Here is a 17,490-nt window from a genome sequence, read left to right as displayed (position 1 = left end):
GGGCTCCGCCGGCGCTGCCCCGAGACCCTCAGCTCCGGCGGGAGCAGCGGAGCCCATCTCGGCGGGTGCCCCGCCCACCTGAGCCCTCCTGCTGCCCCCGGACGGCAGGCCACGGTGAACGCCCCCCCCACGCCGCTCGCTCTGGGTGAGGGCCGTCCTGAGGCTGCCGCCCAGGAGCCCACGGAGCTGGGGGGGGGGCGGGGAGAGCACTTCCCCGCACCTTCTGTCTCAGGTGCCGGTGGAGGGACGGTGAGCCCATACCCCCCCCCCCCCGCCCTCTGCGAAGCCGCGGTTCCTGCCCGCGCCCGGCCCGCTGTCTCGTCATTCTGCCCCTCGCCCCCCAGCTCGGCCGGCGTAGCGCCAGAGGCCCCGTCGGTCTCGCGGGCACTGGGCCCCTTGGCTGCGGGCACACAGGACCCCCTCCCCGGGGTGCTAGCATTCCTGGGGTCCTCTTCACACCACCCTCGCCTTGAAAACCGGGGCCCGGGCCTTCCACTCTGTGTTTAAGAAACATCTGGACACCCCAGGCGCAGAGCGATGGGTCCCCCGGCCCAGGGGTGGGCAGAGGCCCAGCCGTGTCCCGTGAGGGTCAAGGTCAAGGTCAGCGAGAGGAGGCGGCCGGAGGGGCAGAGTGGGGCCTTCCGCCTCACGGCTGTCACCTTTCCTGCAGGTTAACGCCGGCGGGACACCCCCGTGCGGGGCCTCGGGTGCGCAGCGAACACACGGACGGACACACTACCTAGGACTTGGTTGTCCAGCACGCAAATGCAGCGTGGGGCCCGGTACCTTGTCCTCCTGACAGTTCAAAGTCATTTCCCTGGGAAACGGAAGCGTGAGTCCCGGGCCACGTTTGCCAGGCCGTCTCCCCGGAGGCGGGAGGGTGACGGGAGCGGAGTCTGCTGGGGGGGGGGGGACGGGGGGATGGGAGGTGGAGAGGCTGGTCATCGACCGACTCCCTACTTCAGAGGATGGGGAAGCCCGGGCCCAAGACATTTCCTGTGATTGTCCTGAGCGGCGGACTCCCGGGGACACAGCCATCGCTCCCCCGAGAGGAGAGGGCTCCGTCCTGACCCCCGAGCCCCGGGGAGCCCCGGGCGTCCGACGCGCGCCCCTCCGGGGGCACCGCGCACGGGCGCGTTCACAGCGGCCGGTTCTGCCTGGGTGTCCTCCCCGGGCGCCTCCCGGGAGGGCCAGGCCGGTGCGCCGTGAGCTCCTCGCACGACCCCTCCTCATGACACAGGTGCAGCACCCCTCCCTGTCTGCCCCGGGAGCACGTCCCGGCCTAGCGAAGCCTGCGGCGGGGGGGGGGGGGGGGGGGACGGGGGGGGGTGGAAGGACCGGGCAGGGTGCAGAGACTGCAGCCAGACCAGCGGCGGCTTCACGGGGCGCCTGTGCCCTCGGAGACATCGGCACGAGGGGAAACGCGCACCCCCTCGTCCCCCCGGCCTCCCCCTCCCCCGCGGACACCGGGAACGAGGGCGAGGAACACGTTTCCCCCGTTCCCAGGCATGTCACTGTTTCCCGCTCACACGCACATGACCTAAACGCAATCGTTTGGGATCTGGGAGGAAATGACATATACTCGACTCAGACAAAAGCGCCACCGAAATAGAAAGGCGATCTGGCGCCGCTGACGATGTTGCCGCCAAAAGACTCCGTCTCACGAGGGGAATCTCTCAGAATTGAATCACATGTTTAGCAGCTAAATGGAGCCGTTTGCATGTTGCCAAGGAGTGGCTATAGTATCATCTCATTTTAGCTGCCTAATAGGATTTCCCGGGGCGGGGAAGCTCGGCCCCTTCTCTGCCCGCCGTCCTGCCCTGGCTGCGGGCCTCTGGCCCCGTCCTCCTCCTCCTGCCCCCCCTCTGTGCTCCTTTCCTGCCACCACTCTTCGCCACCCCACTTTGTATTTCACGCTCGCCATCCGTTTCTTATTTCCTGAAAGTGGCCCGGGCTGCCTGCAAGGCGGGGACCCTCGGTGTGCAAGGCGGGGACCCTCGGTGTGCAAGGCGTGGACCCTCAGGTGTGCAAGGCAGGGACCCTCGGTGTGCAAGGCAGGGACCCTCGGGTGTGCAAGGCGTGGACCCTCGGGTGTGCAAGGCGGGGACCCTCGGGTGTGCAAGGCGTGGACCCTCGGGTGTGCAAGGTGGGGACCCTCAGGTGTGCAAGGTGGGGACCCTCGGGTGTGCAAGGCAGGGACCCTCAGGTGTGCAAGGTGGGGACTTTCGGGTGTCAAGGCGGGGACCCCCGGGTGTGCAAGGTGTGGACCCTCGGTGTGCAAGGTGGGGACTTTCGGGTGTGCAAGGCGGGGACCCTCGGTGTGCAAGGCGGGGACCCCCGAGTGTGCAAGGCGGGGACCCTTGGGTGTGCAAGGTGGGGACCCTCGAGTGTGCAAGGCATGGACCCTCAGGTGTGCAAGGTGGGGACCCTCGGGTGTGCAAGGCAGGGACCCTCAGTGTGCAAGGCGGGGACTTTCGGGTGTCAAGGTGGGGACCCTCGGTGTGCAAGGTGTGGACCCTCAGTGTGCAAGGCAGGGACCCTCGGTGTGCAAGGCGGGGACCCTCGGGTGTGCAAGGCGTGGACCCTCGGGTGTGCAAGGCGGGGACCCTCAGGTGTGCAAGGTGGGGACCCTTGGGTGTGCAAGGTGGGGACCCTCGAGTGTGCAAGGCATGGACCCTCAGGTGTGCAAGGCGGGGACCCTCAGGTGTGCAAGGCAGGGACTTTCGGGTGTCAAGGTGGGGACCCTCGGTGTGCAAGGCGGGGACCCTCGGGTGTGCAAGGCGGGGACCCTTGAGTGTGCAAGGTGGGGACCCTCGAGTGTGCAAGGCATGGACCCTCAGGTGTGCAAGGTGGGGACCCTCGGGTATGCAAGGCAGGGACCCTCAGTGTGCAAGGTGGGGACTTTCGGGTGTCAAGGTGGGGACCCTCAGTGTGCAAGGTGTGGACCCTCGGTGTGCAAGGCGGGGACCCTCGGGTGTGCAAGGCGGGGACCCTCGGTGTGCAAGGCGGGGACCCTCTGGTGTGCAAGGCATGGACCCTCGGTGTGCAAGGCGGGGACCCTCGGGTGTGCAAGGCGGGGACCCTCGGGTGTGCAAGGCAGGGACCCTCAGGTGTGCAAGGTGGGGACCCTCGAGTGTGCAAGGCATGGACCCTCAGGTGTGCAAGGTGGGGACCCTCGGGTGTGCAAGGCAGGGACCCTCAGGTGTGCAAGGTGGGGACTTTCGGGTGTCAAGGTGGGGACCCTCGGTGTGCAAGGTGTGGACCCTCAGTGTGCAAGGCGGGGACCCTCGGGTGTGCAAGGCGGGGACCCTCGGTGTGCAAGGCGGGGACCCTCGGGTGTGCAAGGTGGGGACCCTCGGGTGTGCAAGGCGGGGACCCTCAGTGTGCAAGGTGTGGACCCTCGGTGTGCAAGGCGGGGACCCTCGAGTGTGCAAGGCGGGGACCCTCGGTGTGCAAGGCGGGGACCCTCTGGTGTGCAAGGCATGGGCCCTCGGTGTGCAAGGCGGGGACCCTCGGTGTGCAAGGCGGGGACCCTCGGGTGTGCAAGGCGGGGACCCTCGAGTGTGCAAGGCATGGACCCTCGGGTGTGCAAGGCGGGGACCCTCGGTGTGCAAGGCGGGGACCCTCGGTGTGCAAGGCGGGGACCCTCGGGTGTGCAAGGCGGGGACCCTCGGGTGTGAGCCGAGGAAACACCCTTCTCTCCCCTTTCTCGTTGCCTTCCTCTCCCTCCAGGGCAGCGGCGTTCGTCCTCACTGCCGTTGTTGTCTGCTCCTGATCGAATCCCCGCACACCGGGCTGGGCCGGGGGGGGGGGGGGGGGGAGGGCGCCGGGCTTCTCTTTCCCTAGTTCAACACCAACTCCGGCTTAGCGCATTCGGCTCCTCTGGCGTCTCCCGTCCCGCCGCGGCTCACGGGAGGCCCCCGGGCTGCGGGGCCTCGGCCCAGCGCCTCCCCTGCCCGGGTGTCCCGTCCGGCCCTCAGGGGTCGGGTGCCGACCTGCGACTCCCGTGTGCTCCGCAGACGAGGCGACCGGCTCCGGCCCGGCAGGGAGGAAGGGCAGCAGCTGCGCAGAAGCCAGGGGCCGCTCCCTAGTCGCCGGACGCGCGCGGACGGCCGGAGCGAGCCTGGGGCCCTGGGTCCTTTGGGACCGAGGCGGGGATAGGGCCGGGGGGTCGGGAGGAGGAGCGGCCCACCGGGCTGGGCCTGCGGGGGCCTCCGGGACCCCCCGGCCGGGGGACTCGGGGACGGCCTGCCCCCTGCCCCCCCCCCCAGCAAGCGGCTGCGGGGCCCCCGAGGGCAGCGTCCTGCCTGCGGAGCCGCGGTCTGCGGGGGCCGGGCGGCGGGCACAGAGTGAACAAGAGACTTCCAGAAAGCAGGACGTGGAGGCCGGTGCAGCAGACACTGCCCGTGGGCGGGAGGCCGGGCCACACACGCACACACACACGTGCACACATGCACGCGCACACACGCACGCACACACACGCACGCATGCGCACACACGCACGCACACACGCACGCACACACGCACACACGCACGCACACACGCACACACGCGCACACACACGCACACACGCGCACACACACGCACACACGCGCACACACGCACGCACACACGCACGCACACCAGCCCTGGGGAGACGCCCATCTCGTCCTAAGGGCGGGCACGTCCGCGCGCTCCCCTCTCCCGGCTCCGGAGCACACGCGTGCGTGGGGACACACGCCCCGCTGCCCCACGGGTTCGGGTCCCCGCGTGCGCTGTGCCGAGCGGCGGAACTCGCCAGGACGCGGGCTCACGCCCACCGCCAGGGCGGCGGGACCCACGGAGCACGCCCGGCTTCCCCGTGAGCCCGCGGCTGCTGCGGAGACCACCGGTCCCGGCCCGCGGCCTCCCTTCCACGGCAGACACCGGGACGCTCACCACGGACCCCGGCCGGGCCTACGCGCGTGTCCTCCAACGCCGTGCACGACTCACGCCGCGCCTCCGCTGTCCCGAAGCCCGGGGGGAAGAGGCCGGGGGACGCGAGGCCCGTGGCGAGAGGCCAGCCCAGGACCGAAGGCCGCGGGGCACGCCGGAGGGCTCCGTCCACGCCAGCTCTGCGCCGGACGTGACAGGCTGGAGGTGCGACTGGGGCGGCGGAGCGCCGGGCCTTCCACACCCAGTGTCCACCTCCCACGGGCCGGGGGCGAAGCCTGAGGTTGGGCGCCACGGGCCACCGCGCCCCGGGCCCGAGGAGAACCGTCCTGCGTCCTCCCGCCCGGTGCCGGCCACCCTCTCCCGCCCCATCCCGTCTCCTTACACGGGCTGCGGCTCCGGGTTTGGGGCCCCGGTCTCGGTGTGACTCCTCTTGACTCAGCACAGCTGCCGGGACCCCCCTTCCCAAACAAGGCCGTCTCCCGGGGGTCAGCGTCCAGCTGCCCGGGTTTGTCTGCGGCCAGCGCCTGGCATGGGAGCGCCTGGAGCCGCCCGGCAGGGAGGGAGGAGGGCTGGTGTGAGGACCGGCTTTCCTCGACAGCGTGGCAGAGCTCCCCCCCCCCCCCCGCCCAGCCCGGGCACCCCGCCAGCCGCGGCTCCTCACGCTGCACTTGAGCTGGAGTTAGGAGCTCCAAACGCACTCGAGGCAAGGGGGACTCGTCTTACTCAGCTGCCCTAAGGACACGCTGTGAACCAGAGGCGGAACCGGAGGCTGGAAGACAGCGCCCCCCCCCCCGCCCCCCAACGCCACGTGGTTTACCTCGATGTTTCCCACACAGGCAGAGGATGAGACGCAGCGGCTCGCCGTCCCGAGGCAACGCACCTGCCCGGGCCCGGAGCAGCGCCAGGAGACCAGGAACCTCCTTCCTTCCCCCTCCTTCCCCTCCTCCCTCCCTCCCTCCCTCCCACCCTCCTTCCTTCTCTTCCTCCCTCCTTCCCTTCTTCCTTCCTACTCTTCTTCCCTCCTCATTCCTTCCTCCCTCCTACTCTTCTTTCCTCCTTCCTTTTTCCCTCCCTCCCTCCCTTCCTTCTTCCCTCCCTCCCTCCCTTCCTTCTTCCCTTCCTCCCTCCCTTCTTCCCTTCCTCCCCCTTCCTCCCTTCCTCCCCCCTCCCTCCCTCCCCCTCCCTCTCCCTCCCTTCCTTCCTTCGTGCTAGATGACATTCCTGAGCCATTATGCCTGGCTCAAAGGTGCTTTAGTTCCACCCTTGTAATTTAGGAGGACACAGTCAGTAACGTGGCTTGAGAGCCAGTTCCCCTGTCCTTGGGGTCTGTGCTGCGGGCTCGGCGTGGGTTTGGACAGCTGCCCTGACTCATAGGTAAGGGGAACCAACCAAGAGAGCCCACCTCCCACTATTCCACCAAGAGAGCCCACTGCCACTATTCCACCAAGAGAGCCCACTGCCACTACTCCACCAAGAGAGTTCACCTGCCACCATTCCACCAAGAGAGCCCACTGCCACCATTCCTCCAAGAGAGCCCACTGCCACTACTCCACCAAGAGAGCCCACTGCCACTATTCCACCAAGAGAGCCCACCTCCCACTATTCCACCAAGAGAGCCCACTGCCACTATTCCACCAAGAGAGCCCACCTGCCACTACTCCACCAAGAGAGCCCACTGCCACTACTCGTGGAACTGGCTTTTCTTCACCTCCAGATCCTGTGGGCCGTGTGTGTACCTGGCCGCTCTAGTGTGTGTGTCGTGCGTGGATCCTGTGGGCCGTGTGTGTACCTGGCCGCCCAGGGGTGTGTGGGTCGTGCGTGGATCGTGTGGGCCGTGTGTGTACCTGGTCGCCCGGGTGTGTGTGTTCTGCGTGGATCCTGTGGGCCGTGTGTGTACCTGGCCGTCCGGGGGTGTGTGTGTCGTGCGTGGATCCTGTGGGCCGTGTGTGTACCTGGCCGCCCGGGGGTGTGTGTCGTGCGTGGATCGTGTGGGCCGTGTGTGTACCTGGCCGCTCTAGTGTGTGTGTCGTGCGTGGATCGTGTGGGCCGTGTGTGTACCTGGCCGCCCGGGGGTGTGTGTCGTGCGTGGATCCTGTGGGCCGTGTGTGTGCCTGGCCGCCCGGGTGTGTGTGTTCTGCGTGGATCCTGTGGGCCGTGTGTGTACCTGGCCGCCCGGGTGTGTGTGTCTTGCGTGGATCGTGTGGGCCGTGTGTGTGCCTGGCCGCCCGGGGGTGTGTGTCGTGCGTGGATCCTGTGGGCCGTGTGTGTACCTGGCCGCCCGGGGGTGTGTGTGTCGTGCGTGGATCCTGTGGGCCGTGTGTGTACCTGGCCGCCCGGGGGTGTGTGTGTCGTGCGTGGATCGTGTGGGCCGTGTGTGTACCTGGCCGCCCGGGGGTGTGTGTCGTGCGTGGATCCTGTGGGCCGTGTGTGTACCTGGCCGCCCGGGGGTGTGTGTGTCGTGCGTGGATCCTGTGGGCCGTGTGTGTACCTGGCCGCCCGGGGGTGTGTGTGTCGTGCGTGGATCCTGTGGGCCGTGTGTGTACCTGGCCGCCCGGGGGTGTGTGTGTCGTGCGTGGATCGTGTGGGCCGTGTGTGTACCTGGCCGCCCGGGGGTGTGTGTGTCGTGCGTGGATCGTGTGGGCCGTGTGTGTGCCTGGCCGCCCGGGGGTGTGTGTGTCGTGCGTGGATCCTGTGGGCCGTGTGTGTACCTGGCCGCCCGGGGGGGTGTGTCGTGCGTGGATCGTGTGGGCCGTGTGTGTACCTGGCCGCCCGGGTGTGTGGGTTCTGCGTGGATCCTGTGGGCCGTGTGTGTACCTGGCCGCCCGGGGGTGTGTGTCGTGCGTGGATCCTGTGGGCCGTGTGTGTACCTGGCCGCCCGGGGGTGTGTGTCGTGCGTGGATCCTGTGGGCCGAGCTATAGGAGGATGGACACGGGCCTGGAGGACTTGTTCAAATAAAGCCCATCCGCCGTCTTCGTGCACGCGCGCCATTCCGCCCTAGCAGCGGTGTTCACGGCTGCACAGAGCACACGTCTTTTCCTTGAATGAGTCTGGAATAACTCCCGGGTGGGGGGGGGGACGGGGGGCGGGGTCCCCCCACGGAACGAGGAGGAAAGCAAACGCGCCTGGGGAGTTCCTCCCTCCTCCGCCGCTGTTCTGCGGGGATTCAGTCAGCCTCCACCGCGCCTCTGGCGTCCCGGACCCTGCGCCCCCGCGCCCAGGGCATCACCGGGGACAGCCCACGGGTGTGCGCGAGGTTCGGGGAGGCCCCCCCGGGTCCCTCCGAGGCCCGGCCGCCCCCCGCGCCTGCGCCACACCAAGCCCTGCCTCCGCCTCGGAGGTCGGCCCCCGCCACCCAGCCGCCAGGTGGGCTGGGGCTCGGGGCGCCCCGACCAGCGGGAGGAGTGAAGGCTGGGGACGGGGGCTTCGTGCACAGTGGGTTCCGGTCCCGCCACATCCTTTTGATTTTCACCGGATGCAAAACCATTGTTGTCATCTGTAAGCAGCTGTACGAAGGAGTCGCCGTCGGCAAAGCAGTGGGCGAATCGACGCGTGCTGCTCACCGTCACCCGCCGCCCGCCTTCCTAGCCGCTTCCCCTGTCACCCTGCAGCCCGGAGCGGAGCCGCTCCCCTGCGGTCACCACCCAGCACCCAGCACCCGAGCGGAGCCGCTCCCCTGCGGTCATCACCCAGCACCCAGCACCCAGCATCCAAGTGGAGCCGCTCCCCTGCGGTCACCACCCAGCACCCAGCACCCGAGCGGAGCCGCTCCCCTGCGGTCACCACCCAGCACCCAGCACCCAGCACCACACCCGAGCGGAGCCGCTCCCCTGCGGTCACCACCCAGCACCCAGCACCCAGCACCCAGCACCCAAGCAGAGCCGCTCCCCTGCGGCTGCCACCCAGCACCGCACCCGAGCGGAGCCGCTCCCCTGCGGTCACCACCCAGCACCCAGCACCCAGCACCCAGCACCCGAGCGGAGCCGCTCCCCTGCGGTCACCACCCAGCACCCAGCACCCAGCACCCAAGTGGAGCCGCTCCCCTGCGGTCACCACCCAGCACCCAGCACCCAGCACCCAAGTGGAGCCGCTCCCCTGCGGTCACCACCCAGCACCCAGCACCCAGCACCCAAGTGGAGCCGCTCCCCTGCGGTCACCACCCAGCACCCAGCACCCGAGCGGAGCCGCTCCCCTGCGGCTGCCACCCAGCACCGCACCTGTGCCGGGAGGGCTCTGCTCTGCCCTGCCCGGCTGAGCCAGAGCAGCTGGAGGCGGGCGGGTGGACGGGACGCGGGGTGAGGGGGGCGGGTGGACGGGACGCGGGCTGCGCGGGCTGGAGGGGCACAGGCCCCCGCTCCCGTTCCCGGTGATGGCCCGGCAGCTCCCCGCGTCCCCCCCCCTCCAGACCTCCCGGCCGCAGAGCTCCTGTGATTCCACGGAGCGACTCGCGGCTTCCTCTCCACGTGAGTCACGCCCTCGGCAGCTCAAAGCCCCGCGGCCACTGGCGGTTTCTAGGCTGGAATGAACGTGTCGCCGATGCTCATAGCCTAAACCTCCAGATTATGTAGACGGAACAGCAGGCACCGCCAATTTATCATTTACAGAATAAACACAGCGTCTCGCCCCCTCACTCCCAAATCGGTGCGTATTTTTAAAAGCATTCCTGCGTTCAAGACATTTCCAGCTTTTTTTTCCATTGTCTAAACATCTGTTAGGTTGTCTCCCCTGTCGACACGCACCCAATGATATGGTTTATTTTAGTAACTGATTATGGAGAGCCTCATCTATCTACTGAAGGACGTGGTAAATCACATCTTCCTTTCAACTCGAAAGAACCAAATGATGGGCGGCCCGGCGGGCGGGCCTGGACGGCGCTATCTGTGTCTCCTTCATCAGGAGCCTCTTATCTGGCGAGGGACGTTTACATCCGCAGCCCGAGAGCCGATTGCTGGGGAGCAAACGGGTCGAGCGCTTCCCCTCAAACGTCCTCAGACGATGTAATCTGGCAAAGCTCGCTCCCGGAAGCGCGCAGAGGAAGACGCAGGAAGTGGGTGGCCCCGTCTTGTCAGCCGCGGCTCCCATTCGATTCCTTCTTGGACCCCATTAGGTTTGGGGGTGGTTGGGTTTCCTTCCCCCGCCCCTTCATGTTTTACCCCCACGAGCTCAGAGCTCGTGTCGTTTGCCAGCGCGGCCCGCGGCTGACCGCCTGGGTCGGAGGCGTGAAGCCGTCACGCGCAGGGCTGCCTCGTGGGCAGGCGCTAAGGTGGCCCAGCTGACGGAGCTGCCACCCAGGACCGTGGCCCCACGCTGCCAGCTGCCTTGTCCAACTTCACTCCACGACCAACTGTCCAGCCCCGCCCAGCCTGGCGCGCTACCACGCGAGCCACAGACCCACTTCCGGCTTTCTGTGGCTCATTGCAGAGAGAAGGCTCGTGGGCTTTCCTGCCCAGGCTGGCTTTGAACCACAGTCTTTTGATCTCAGCGTCCTTCGTATCTAGGATGACAGGCCGAGCCCCTGGTGTTCAGCTTATTGTCTTACTTTTGGCCTCCCCCACCCCTCAATTTCTACCTTAATCGAAGATGACAATGTGGTTTTTCTGCCAGTTGGAGATGGAATGTTCTGTCTCTGAATGAGCTATGGGCCTGCTGGTGTTTCCGAGGCCGCTTTGCTCTGCCGATGCGTCCGGAAGCAGCTCGTCCCCGTGGGACCAGAAGGAGCCAGGCAGGGGAGCAAGGGAGAGGATGGAGGAAGTGCAGGTGGACTCAAGTGGTAGAACCAAGTGAGAGAGCAAAGCCCTGAGTTCAAGTGCCAGCACGTGTGTGCGTGTGTGCAGGCGCACACACACACACACACACACACACACACACACACACACACAGGGGCTGGGCACCAGGGAATTTAACCTCCCCAGGGAATTTAATCTCCCAGGACCAAATGTATCCCAGAGACCAAGATGGAAGGGCCTAAGCCTGTAAGCCAGGAAGGGCACTGGGCCGGGCTCCAGGACAGGCTCCGGGAAGGGCTCTGGGAAGGGCACCAGGAAGGGCTCCGGGAAGGGCTCCGGGAAGGGCTCTGGGAAGGGCTCCGGGACGGGCTCCGGGAAGGGCTCCAGGACAGGCTCCAGGAAGGGCTCCAGGAAGGGCTCCGGGAAGGGCTCCGGGAAGGGCTCCAGGAAGGGCTCCAGGAAGGGCTCCGGGAAGGGCTCTGGGAAGGGCACCGGGAAGGGCTCCAGGAAGGGCTCCGGGACGGGCTCCGGGAAGGGCTCCGGGAAGGGCTCCGGGAAGGGCTCCAGGAAGGGCTCCGGGACAGGCTCCGGGAAGGGCTCCGGGACGGGCCCCCAGGCTCTGCAAGGCCCTGCTCCTCTCTCCATTGGTCCCCACCCTCCCCAGGTCTGCACCTGTTGGGGTCTGAACGACCCCTTTCTCCCCCCACGGGGAGAATGGTAACCACAAACTCTATGAAAGAGCACTCAGCCTGGCCCTCCACCAGCGGAAGTCCAAAGGCGTGCTCACATGGGCAAGCGCTAAGTTGAGGAAAGGTTGCTGAAGCCTCCCCTCCCCCCAGTCCCCTCACATGTTACCAAGGGCGGAGGCGAAAAGGAAGGCATCAGGGACATGCTGCGGTGGTGGGAAGCGTCTCAAAGACTTTAATATGGAAGGGCACTTATATAGAAGTAATGGCGGGAAAGAAAGGGGGCTGGCCAAAGGGCCAGTCATAGGCTAAGGACCATGTCCATCAAGTGACATCACGAAACTTCCTTTGTGGGCGGGACAACCCCATCATGGTGGCACGCACGTGTTCACCTCCCAAGGGGCGGAGGCTTTCTCTTCCTGTTGAGGCCGGAAGGTGGGAGGGGCTCCTTCCCATTGTCCCAGGGCTGGGGGAAGGACAGCCCCCAACATGCACCCTCAGGGCCCCTGGACCCCAGGATGACTCCCGAGGCGGGAGCCCCAGCCCTGGAGGTCAGAGGCAGAGATGGACCCCTCCAGGAAGACTTCTCCCTTCCGGAAGTACGCAGGCGGGAACGGTGAAGCCATCGTGTGACACAGCTCTGAGAGGCGCCAAGGAAAAGCACAGCTGACACCATGTGGCGCCAGACCCCCTCCCTCCCACCCCGTCCCCGCTGGCCTTGTAGAGGGACGCGCTGGACCGGACCCCGGGCCGAGCCTCCACCTGCAGCTCCTGCTAGAGGGGTCTCCAGGGGGCCAACTCGGGAGAGAGCGTGTGGGTGAGTGAGCCAGGCCCTGAGATAAATTATCACACATATACCAGCGTATTAGCATCTGTGAATAAATGAAAAAAATAACTTACTGTATTGCTATGCAAGTTTTATGACTAATCAGGCCCCTGCAATGTGTTTGAGCTGAAATGTAATAACTCATCCCTGGGATGGCACCCAGGGCACTAGACTGCCATGGCAACAGCCTTTAATGAGAGACAGCCTCGCATTTCCTCTCGGGGCTTCGTTTCGCCCGGTGTCGAGGCAGAGCCAGCGGCGTTAGGGCAGGGAAGTGGAGGTGCGTTCACCCCCCTAAGCGCCCCGGGCCCCGCCCCGCCCCGGGCCTGGGGCCTGGAGTCAGGCCGTGTGCCAGGACAGACGCCTCAGCGGCCCACGATCAAGGCGAGTGCAAGCGCACGGGGCTGGCGTCCGCTCCGCCGGGGGGGGGGGGGAGAGGGAGGGCTGGGGGAGGGCGGACTCCCACGGCGAGGCAGAGCAAGCGCCAGCCGCTACAGAGAGGCTTCCGGAGCAAAGCCGCGCCTGCCTGCGTGGCCAGGGCGCCTCGCGTGGGCTCCCGCCGCTCCCACCGCCGCGCGGACGGGCAGGCGTGTAACCTGTGAGTGCTGGGACGCACACGCACGTGCGCGCGCGCACACACAGCCACTTCACCCCATCCATCGAGGGGCCCGGGGCTGAATAGCGGCTTCACAGAACGGTCAGTAGACAGGAGGAAGCTCGGCGTCCCTGGCCAGGAAGGAAATGGACATCAAGACAGCGCTGAGATTTCGTCTCGCTCCAGAAGGGTCGGCCAGCCCCGTGAAGTCTAACGATAACCAATGCCGGCAGCGACGCGGAGGAAAAGGAGCCCCGTTGTACTGGCGGTGGGAACGTGAACTGGCACAACCACTCGGGACCGCCGTCCGGACGCTCCTCCCAGGACGACACAGCCCTTCCCCGCAACCCAGCCAAGCCGCGCCTGGGCCTCCATCCTGAGCATCACCAGCCAGAGTGCTACAGGCCACCCGCACCTCCAGGAGCACCGCCGAGGCGTGGAAACAGATCCCCCCGGCAGGTGCGTGGATGGAGAACACGTGCTGCCTATGCACGATGGAACTCTACTCGTCTTAGAAAGAATTCTGCGTGATTTGCAGGGAAATAGGCGAACCTAGAAAGAATCAGGTTAAGTGGAGTAAACCAGGCTCAGCGAGACAAAGCACCGATTTTCTCTCATGTGTGGAAGCTCGATCTAAAATACAACCGGGCATGGTAACATACACCGGGCTCCGAGCACGCACACACAAATACGCGGACTACCAGACCGGCTGCTTAGAGGGGGAATCCAAAGGCTTAACTCCTGCAAACAGCTAACGTACTGGGCATCAAAATGGACCCCAGGAAGTGGAAGTGGTTTTTCCAGGGAGGGGCAAAGAGCAGGCACAGAGTGAAGGGAGGAAAAGTGAGCAAACGCGTCACTGTACTTGAGGCGCACTTTACAACATGAACCGTTTCCCTCGTGGGCAGGGATGGGAGGGGGGGCGGGGAGAAGGACAGAGCCGTGACGTTGACCAGCGGGAACAACTCCTTAAGAATCACAACAAAAGCACCTCCTGCGACCACTGCTTACGCTTTCTTTATTATTAGTGCGCATTTTTTAAATTAAGACAGTGTGCCCGACATAAACAGACACGGGTGAGAGCAGCCGGCGCCGGCGCCCACCTGGGGAAGCCCTCCTACATGGACGCCGTCGCGGGCGTTTCAGTACCCCGCGCCCGGGCTTGCGGGGCTCCCGGGGCCGAGGGGCGCCCGGAGGCCTGCAGGGCCCGTGAGCCCCTGGCGGTTGGCACTGCTAGGTTTTATTTGAAATGCAGCGGGTCCACCAGAGAGCGGCCTGCGTCCTCGGGGCCCAGGGGGTCCTGGGTTCAAATCGAGCCACCGCCTGCCGACGGGGCGGGCGGCGTTCCCCCGCGCGTGGGTCCGCGCTGGCTTCGCGAGGCGTGGGTGGTCTCGGGCCTCCGGCGGGCATTTCCTCTGTGGCTGTTCAGACCTTGTGACCCCGACCACTGGCGTTGACGTTTGAAAAAGCAAGGTTTGCCGCTCCAGGCGAGTTCTGGTGATGCGTCCGGCTTGCGGCGTCGGGCCGGCCCCGTTCACCTCCCTACGCTTGCTAGCGAGCGCGCGTGCGCACGTCCGAGGTCATCGCCCGGTGTGATCGCTTCCGCAGCCGCCACACAGCCCGACGGCTTTCGTCGTTCCCGAGCCCTCCCTGCAGGAAGCCGGAGCCGAGACGGCGGAGCCGAGCGGTCGGCGCGGGACCCAGCCCGCCAGGAGCCTGAACGGAGAGGCGAGGGCCCGGGCCGCGAGGTGCCCCCGAAGGGCGGAAGGGCGCGTCCGACACGCCGGGGCCGACCCGTCCCCGGCATTGACCCGAGCCCGGGGACGGTGACCCGGGAAGCGCCCCGGGCTGCCGCACAGAGCGAGCTCCGGAGCCGCAGGTTGTCGGGGTACACGCCGCGGCCGTCAGGGCAGGAGGCGCGGGCCCGCGGGGCACGCGCCGGCGGGGCTCTGCCACGCGGGAAGGCGGTCAGTGCCGTCGAGGGGCCGCCCCGCCGGCACGGCCGTCCGCTCCTGGCGGAAGCCTTGGAGCGGCTCCCTGGCCGGTGTCCACACCCACGGCAGGCCCGGCAGGCCCGGGCACGCAGCCGGAGCCGGCGGAGTCGGGAGTGAATGGAGGCCGCCCCCCCGCCCCCCCACCCCCCCCCCAACCCGTCACCGCCATCTGCTCTGCGCGCTGCAGCCTGGGCCACTGCAGAGTTTATGAATGACGCCTTCCAGGGGCGGCCGGCCTGCTCGGAGCCCGGCTGACAGGGCTGACCGGAGCCCGGCTGACAGGGCTGACCGGAGCCCGGCTGACAGGGCTGACCGGGGGCCGGATGACAGGGCTGACCGGGGCCGGGTGACAGGGCTGACCGGGGCCGGGTGACAGGGCTGACCGGGGCCAGGCTGACAGGGCTGACCGGGGCTGGCTGACAGGGCTGACCGGAGCCCAGCTGACAGGGGCTGACCAGAGCCTGGCTGACAGGGCTGACCGGAGCCGGCTGACATGGCTGACCGGGGCCCGGCTGACAGGGCTGACCGGGGCTGGCTGACAGGGCTGACCGGGGCCGGGTGACAGGGCTGACCGGGGCCCGGCTGACAGGGCTGACCGGGGCTGGCTGACAGGGCTGACCGGAGCCCGGCTGACAGGGCTGACCGGGGCTGGCTGACAGGGCTGACCGGGGCTGGCTGACAGGGCTGACCGGGGCCCGGCTGACAGGGCTGACCGGGGCTGGCTGACAGGGCTGACCGGGGCTGGCTGACAGGGCTGACCGGGGCTGGCTGACAGGGCTGACTGGGGCCCGGCTGACAGGGCTGACTGGGGCTGGCTGACAGGGCTGACCGGGGCCCGGCTAACAGGGCTGACCGGGGCTGGCTGACAGGGCTGACCGGGGCTGGCTGACAGGGCTGACCGGGGCTGGCTGACAGGGCTGACCGGGGCTGGCTGACAGGGCTGACCGGGCCCGGCTGACAGGGCTGACCGGGGCTGGCTGACAGGGCTGACCGGGGCCGGGTGACAGGGCTGACCGGAGCCTGGCTGACAGGGCTGACCGGGGCTGGCTGACAGGGCTGACCGGGGCCCGGCTGACAGGGCTGACCGGGGCCCGGCTGACAGGGCTGACCGGGGCCCGGCTGACAGGGAGCCGCCGACCTCCGGCCGGGCCCGCCATTCCTACCCAGCTTCCTGAGCAGCAGCGCCAGTGAGCACGGACCCCGTGGGCACCGTCGTGGACCGCTGGGCCCGCCGCCCTGGGAGGCCACCGCCATGGCGTCGCCGCGCGCTGCTGTTTCTATAAGCAAGTCCAAACAGTTCCGCTCTCAACCACGTGGAGCACTTGCCGCTGTGACTTCCGAGCCGCTCGCGGCTACCGCGCGAGGACCCGCGAGAGGACGCGCGAGAGGACCCGCGGGAGGACGCGCGAGAGGACCCGCGGGAGGACCCGCGAGAGGACGTGCGAGAGGACGCGCCTTAGGAACGAACGTGGCTCACGCAGGACTGAGATGTTTCTTTTCCAGAAGAGGCCGTGTGAACATCACCCCGTCGGAGGCGGGAGGGGAGCGGGCCAATCCTATTCTCAGACGTTTCCTTTTATTTCTCTTTGGACTTAATGCTAATATTTTGGCAATAAGCTGGATTTCTTCTGGGCCCATAAAATATGGTTGTCTCTCCCTCTCCTCCTCCTCCTCCCTCCCTCCTTCCCTCCTTCCCTTTCTTCCAGCTTCTCACTAAGCTGCTCAGGCTGGTCTTGAACTCAGAGGCTCAGATGATTCTCCTGCCTCAGACTCCTTTGTAGCTGGGACGACAGGCATGGACTGCTGTGCCCGGCCCTCGAAAGGCCTCGGCGGTGGGCACCGAAGGCCCCTTGGGCACCGGCCACACCCCCCGCACACCACCACCACGCCGACCCTTCCCGGTGCCGGCTGCTGGCGCGAAGCCCGGGAAGCCCTCGTACGTTCCTCGCTGACGTGAGCTGCAGGGACGGTGACCCGCGTCTATGAGCAAAGCCGCTGCAGCCCACAGCAGGGAGGAGAACGGCAGGGACCCGACGCGGAGAGGTCGTGAGGACCCAGCCCCGCGGGTCCTGCTCTGGGTGGTGCTGGGATTGGGACACAGTGTTCCCTGCTCCTGAGGTGGGCGCTCTACCCCTTGGGCCACACCTCCAGTGCTTCCCACCTCAGCCGTCTTTCCGCGGGGTCTCGTGTTTGCCGCCAGTTCCCGGAGCTGTGTGCGGTGGCCGACTGTGTCAGTTTGCCCCCGTCACACAGTGCTCACCGACGGAGGCAACGATTCGGCAATTAGTCTTTTGAGGAAAAGATGAATTATTCAGTAAGTGACACTAGGATTGGGGAGAGAAAAGGCTGAGGCCGGGAGGCAGGGGGAGGATTACATTTCTTACTGCAGATGCTACGCCGAGATAAATTCCTAGAGAATGCAATATTTAAGGAAGGAAAATAAATGGCAGACTCGAGCGCTGTTTCCGGGTTGTTTCTGGAGACGAGGTTTACCGCCTCCGGTTCAGAAGGCTGCCTGTGGGGGAGGTGGGGGTTGTTTAGGAACGAGAGTGAGAAAGAGCAGAAACAGGCAACTCAGGAACAAAGACAAACTGCGGACCCCAAGAAGCCAAGCTCCTGAAGACGTCACAGGCAATGCCACCGGACACCGACGCCACCCATCCGCCCCGGAGCCTCGACGGCTGGTTCAGAGCCACCGACGACCCCCATCCGCCCCGGAGCCTCAACGGCTGGTTCAGAGCCACCGACGAC

The 17,490-nt window shown here is 66.7% G+C and overlaps 1 protein-coding gene across 1 annotated transcript; it reads left to right on the top strand.

Annotated features, from left to right (window-relative positions):
- Positions 1–2,828: 2,828 nt before the first annotated feature.
- LOC125367319 (proteoglycan 4-like) lies at positions 2,829–9,167 on the top strand. Its single transcript, XM_048367987.1, has 7 exons — positions 2,829–2,863; positions 4,020–4,135; positions 4,272–4,406; positions 4,806–5,332; positions 6,289–6,633; positions 8,083–8,278; positions 8,419–9,167. Exons 1-7 carry the CDS (start codon positions 2,829–2,831, stop codon positions 9,165–9,167), a joined length of 2,103 nt encoding a protein of 700 aa, XP_048223944.1.
- The last annotated feature ends 8,323 nt before the right edge of the window (positions 9,168–17,490 follow it).

This window comes from Perognathus longimembris, chromosome 18, assembly GCF_023159225.1.
Source record: "Perognathus longimembris pacificus isolate PPM17 chromosome 18, ASM2315922v1, whole genome shotgun sequence".
NCBI classification, from domain to species: domain Eukaryota; kingdom Metazoa; phylum Chordata; class Mammalia; order Rodentia; family Heteromyidae; genus Perognathus; species Perognathus longimembris.
The sequence above is the reverse complement of the archived record's forward strand: the minus strand, read 5'-3'. Positions and strand labels throughout refer to the sequence as shown.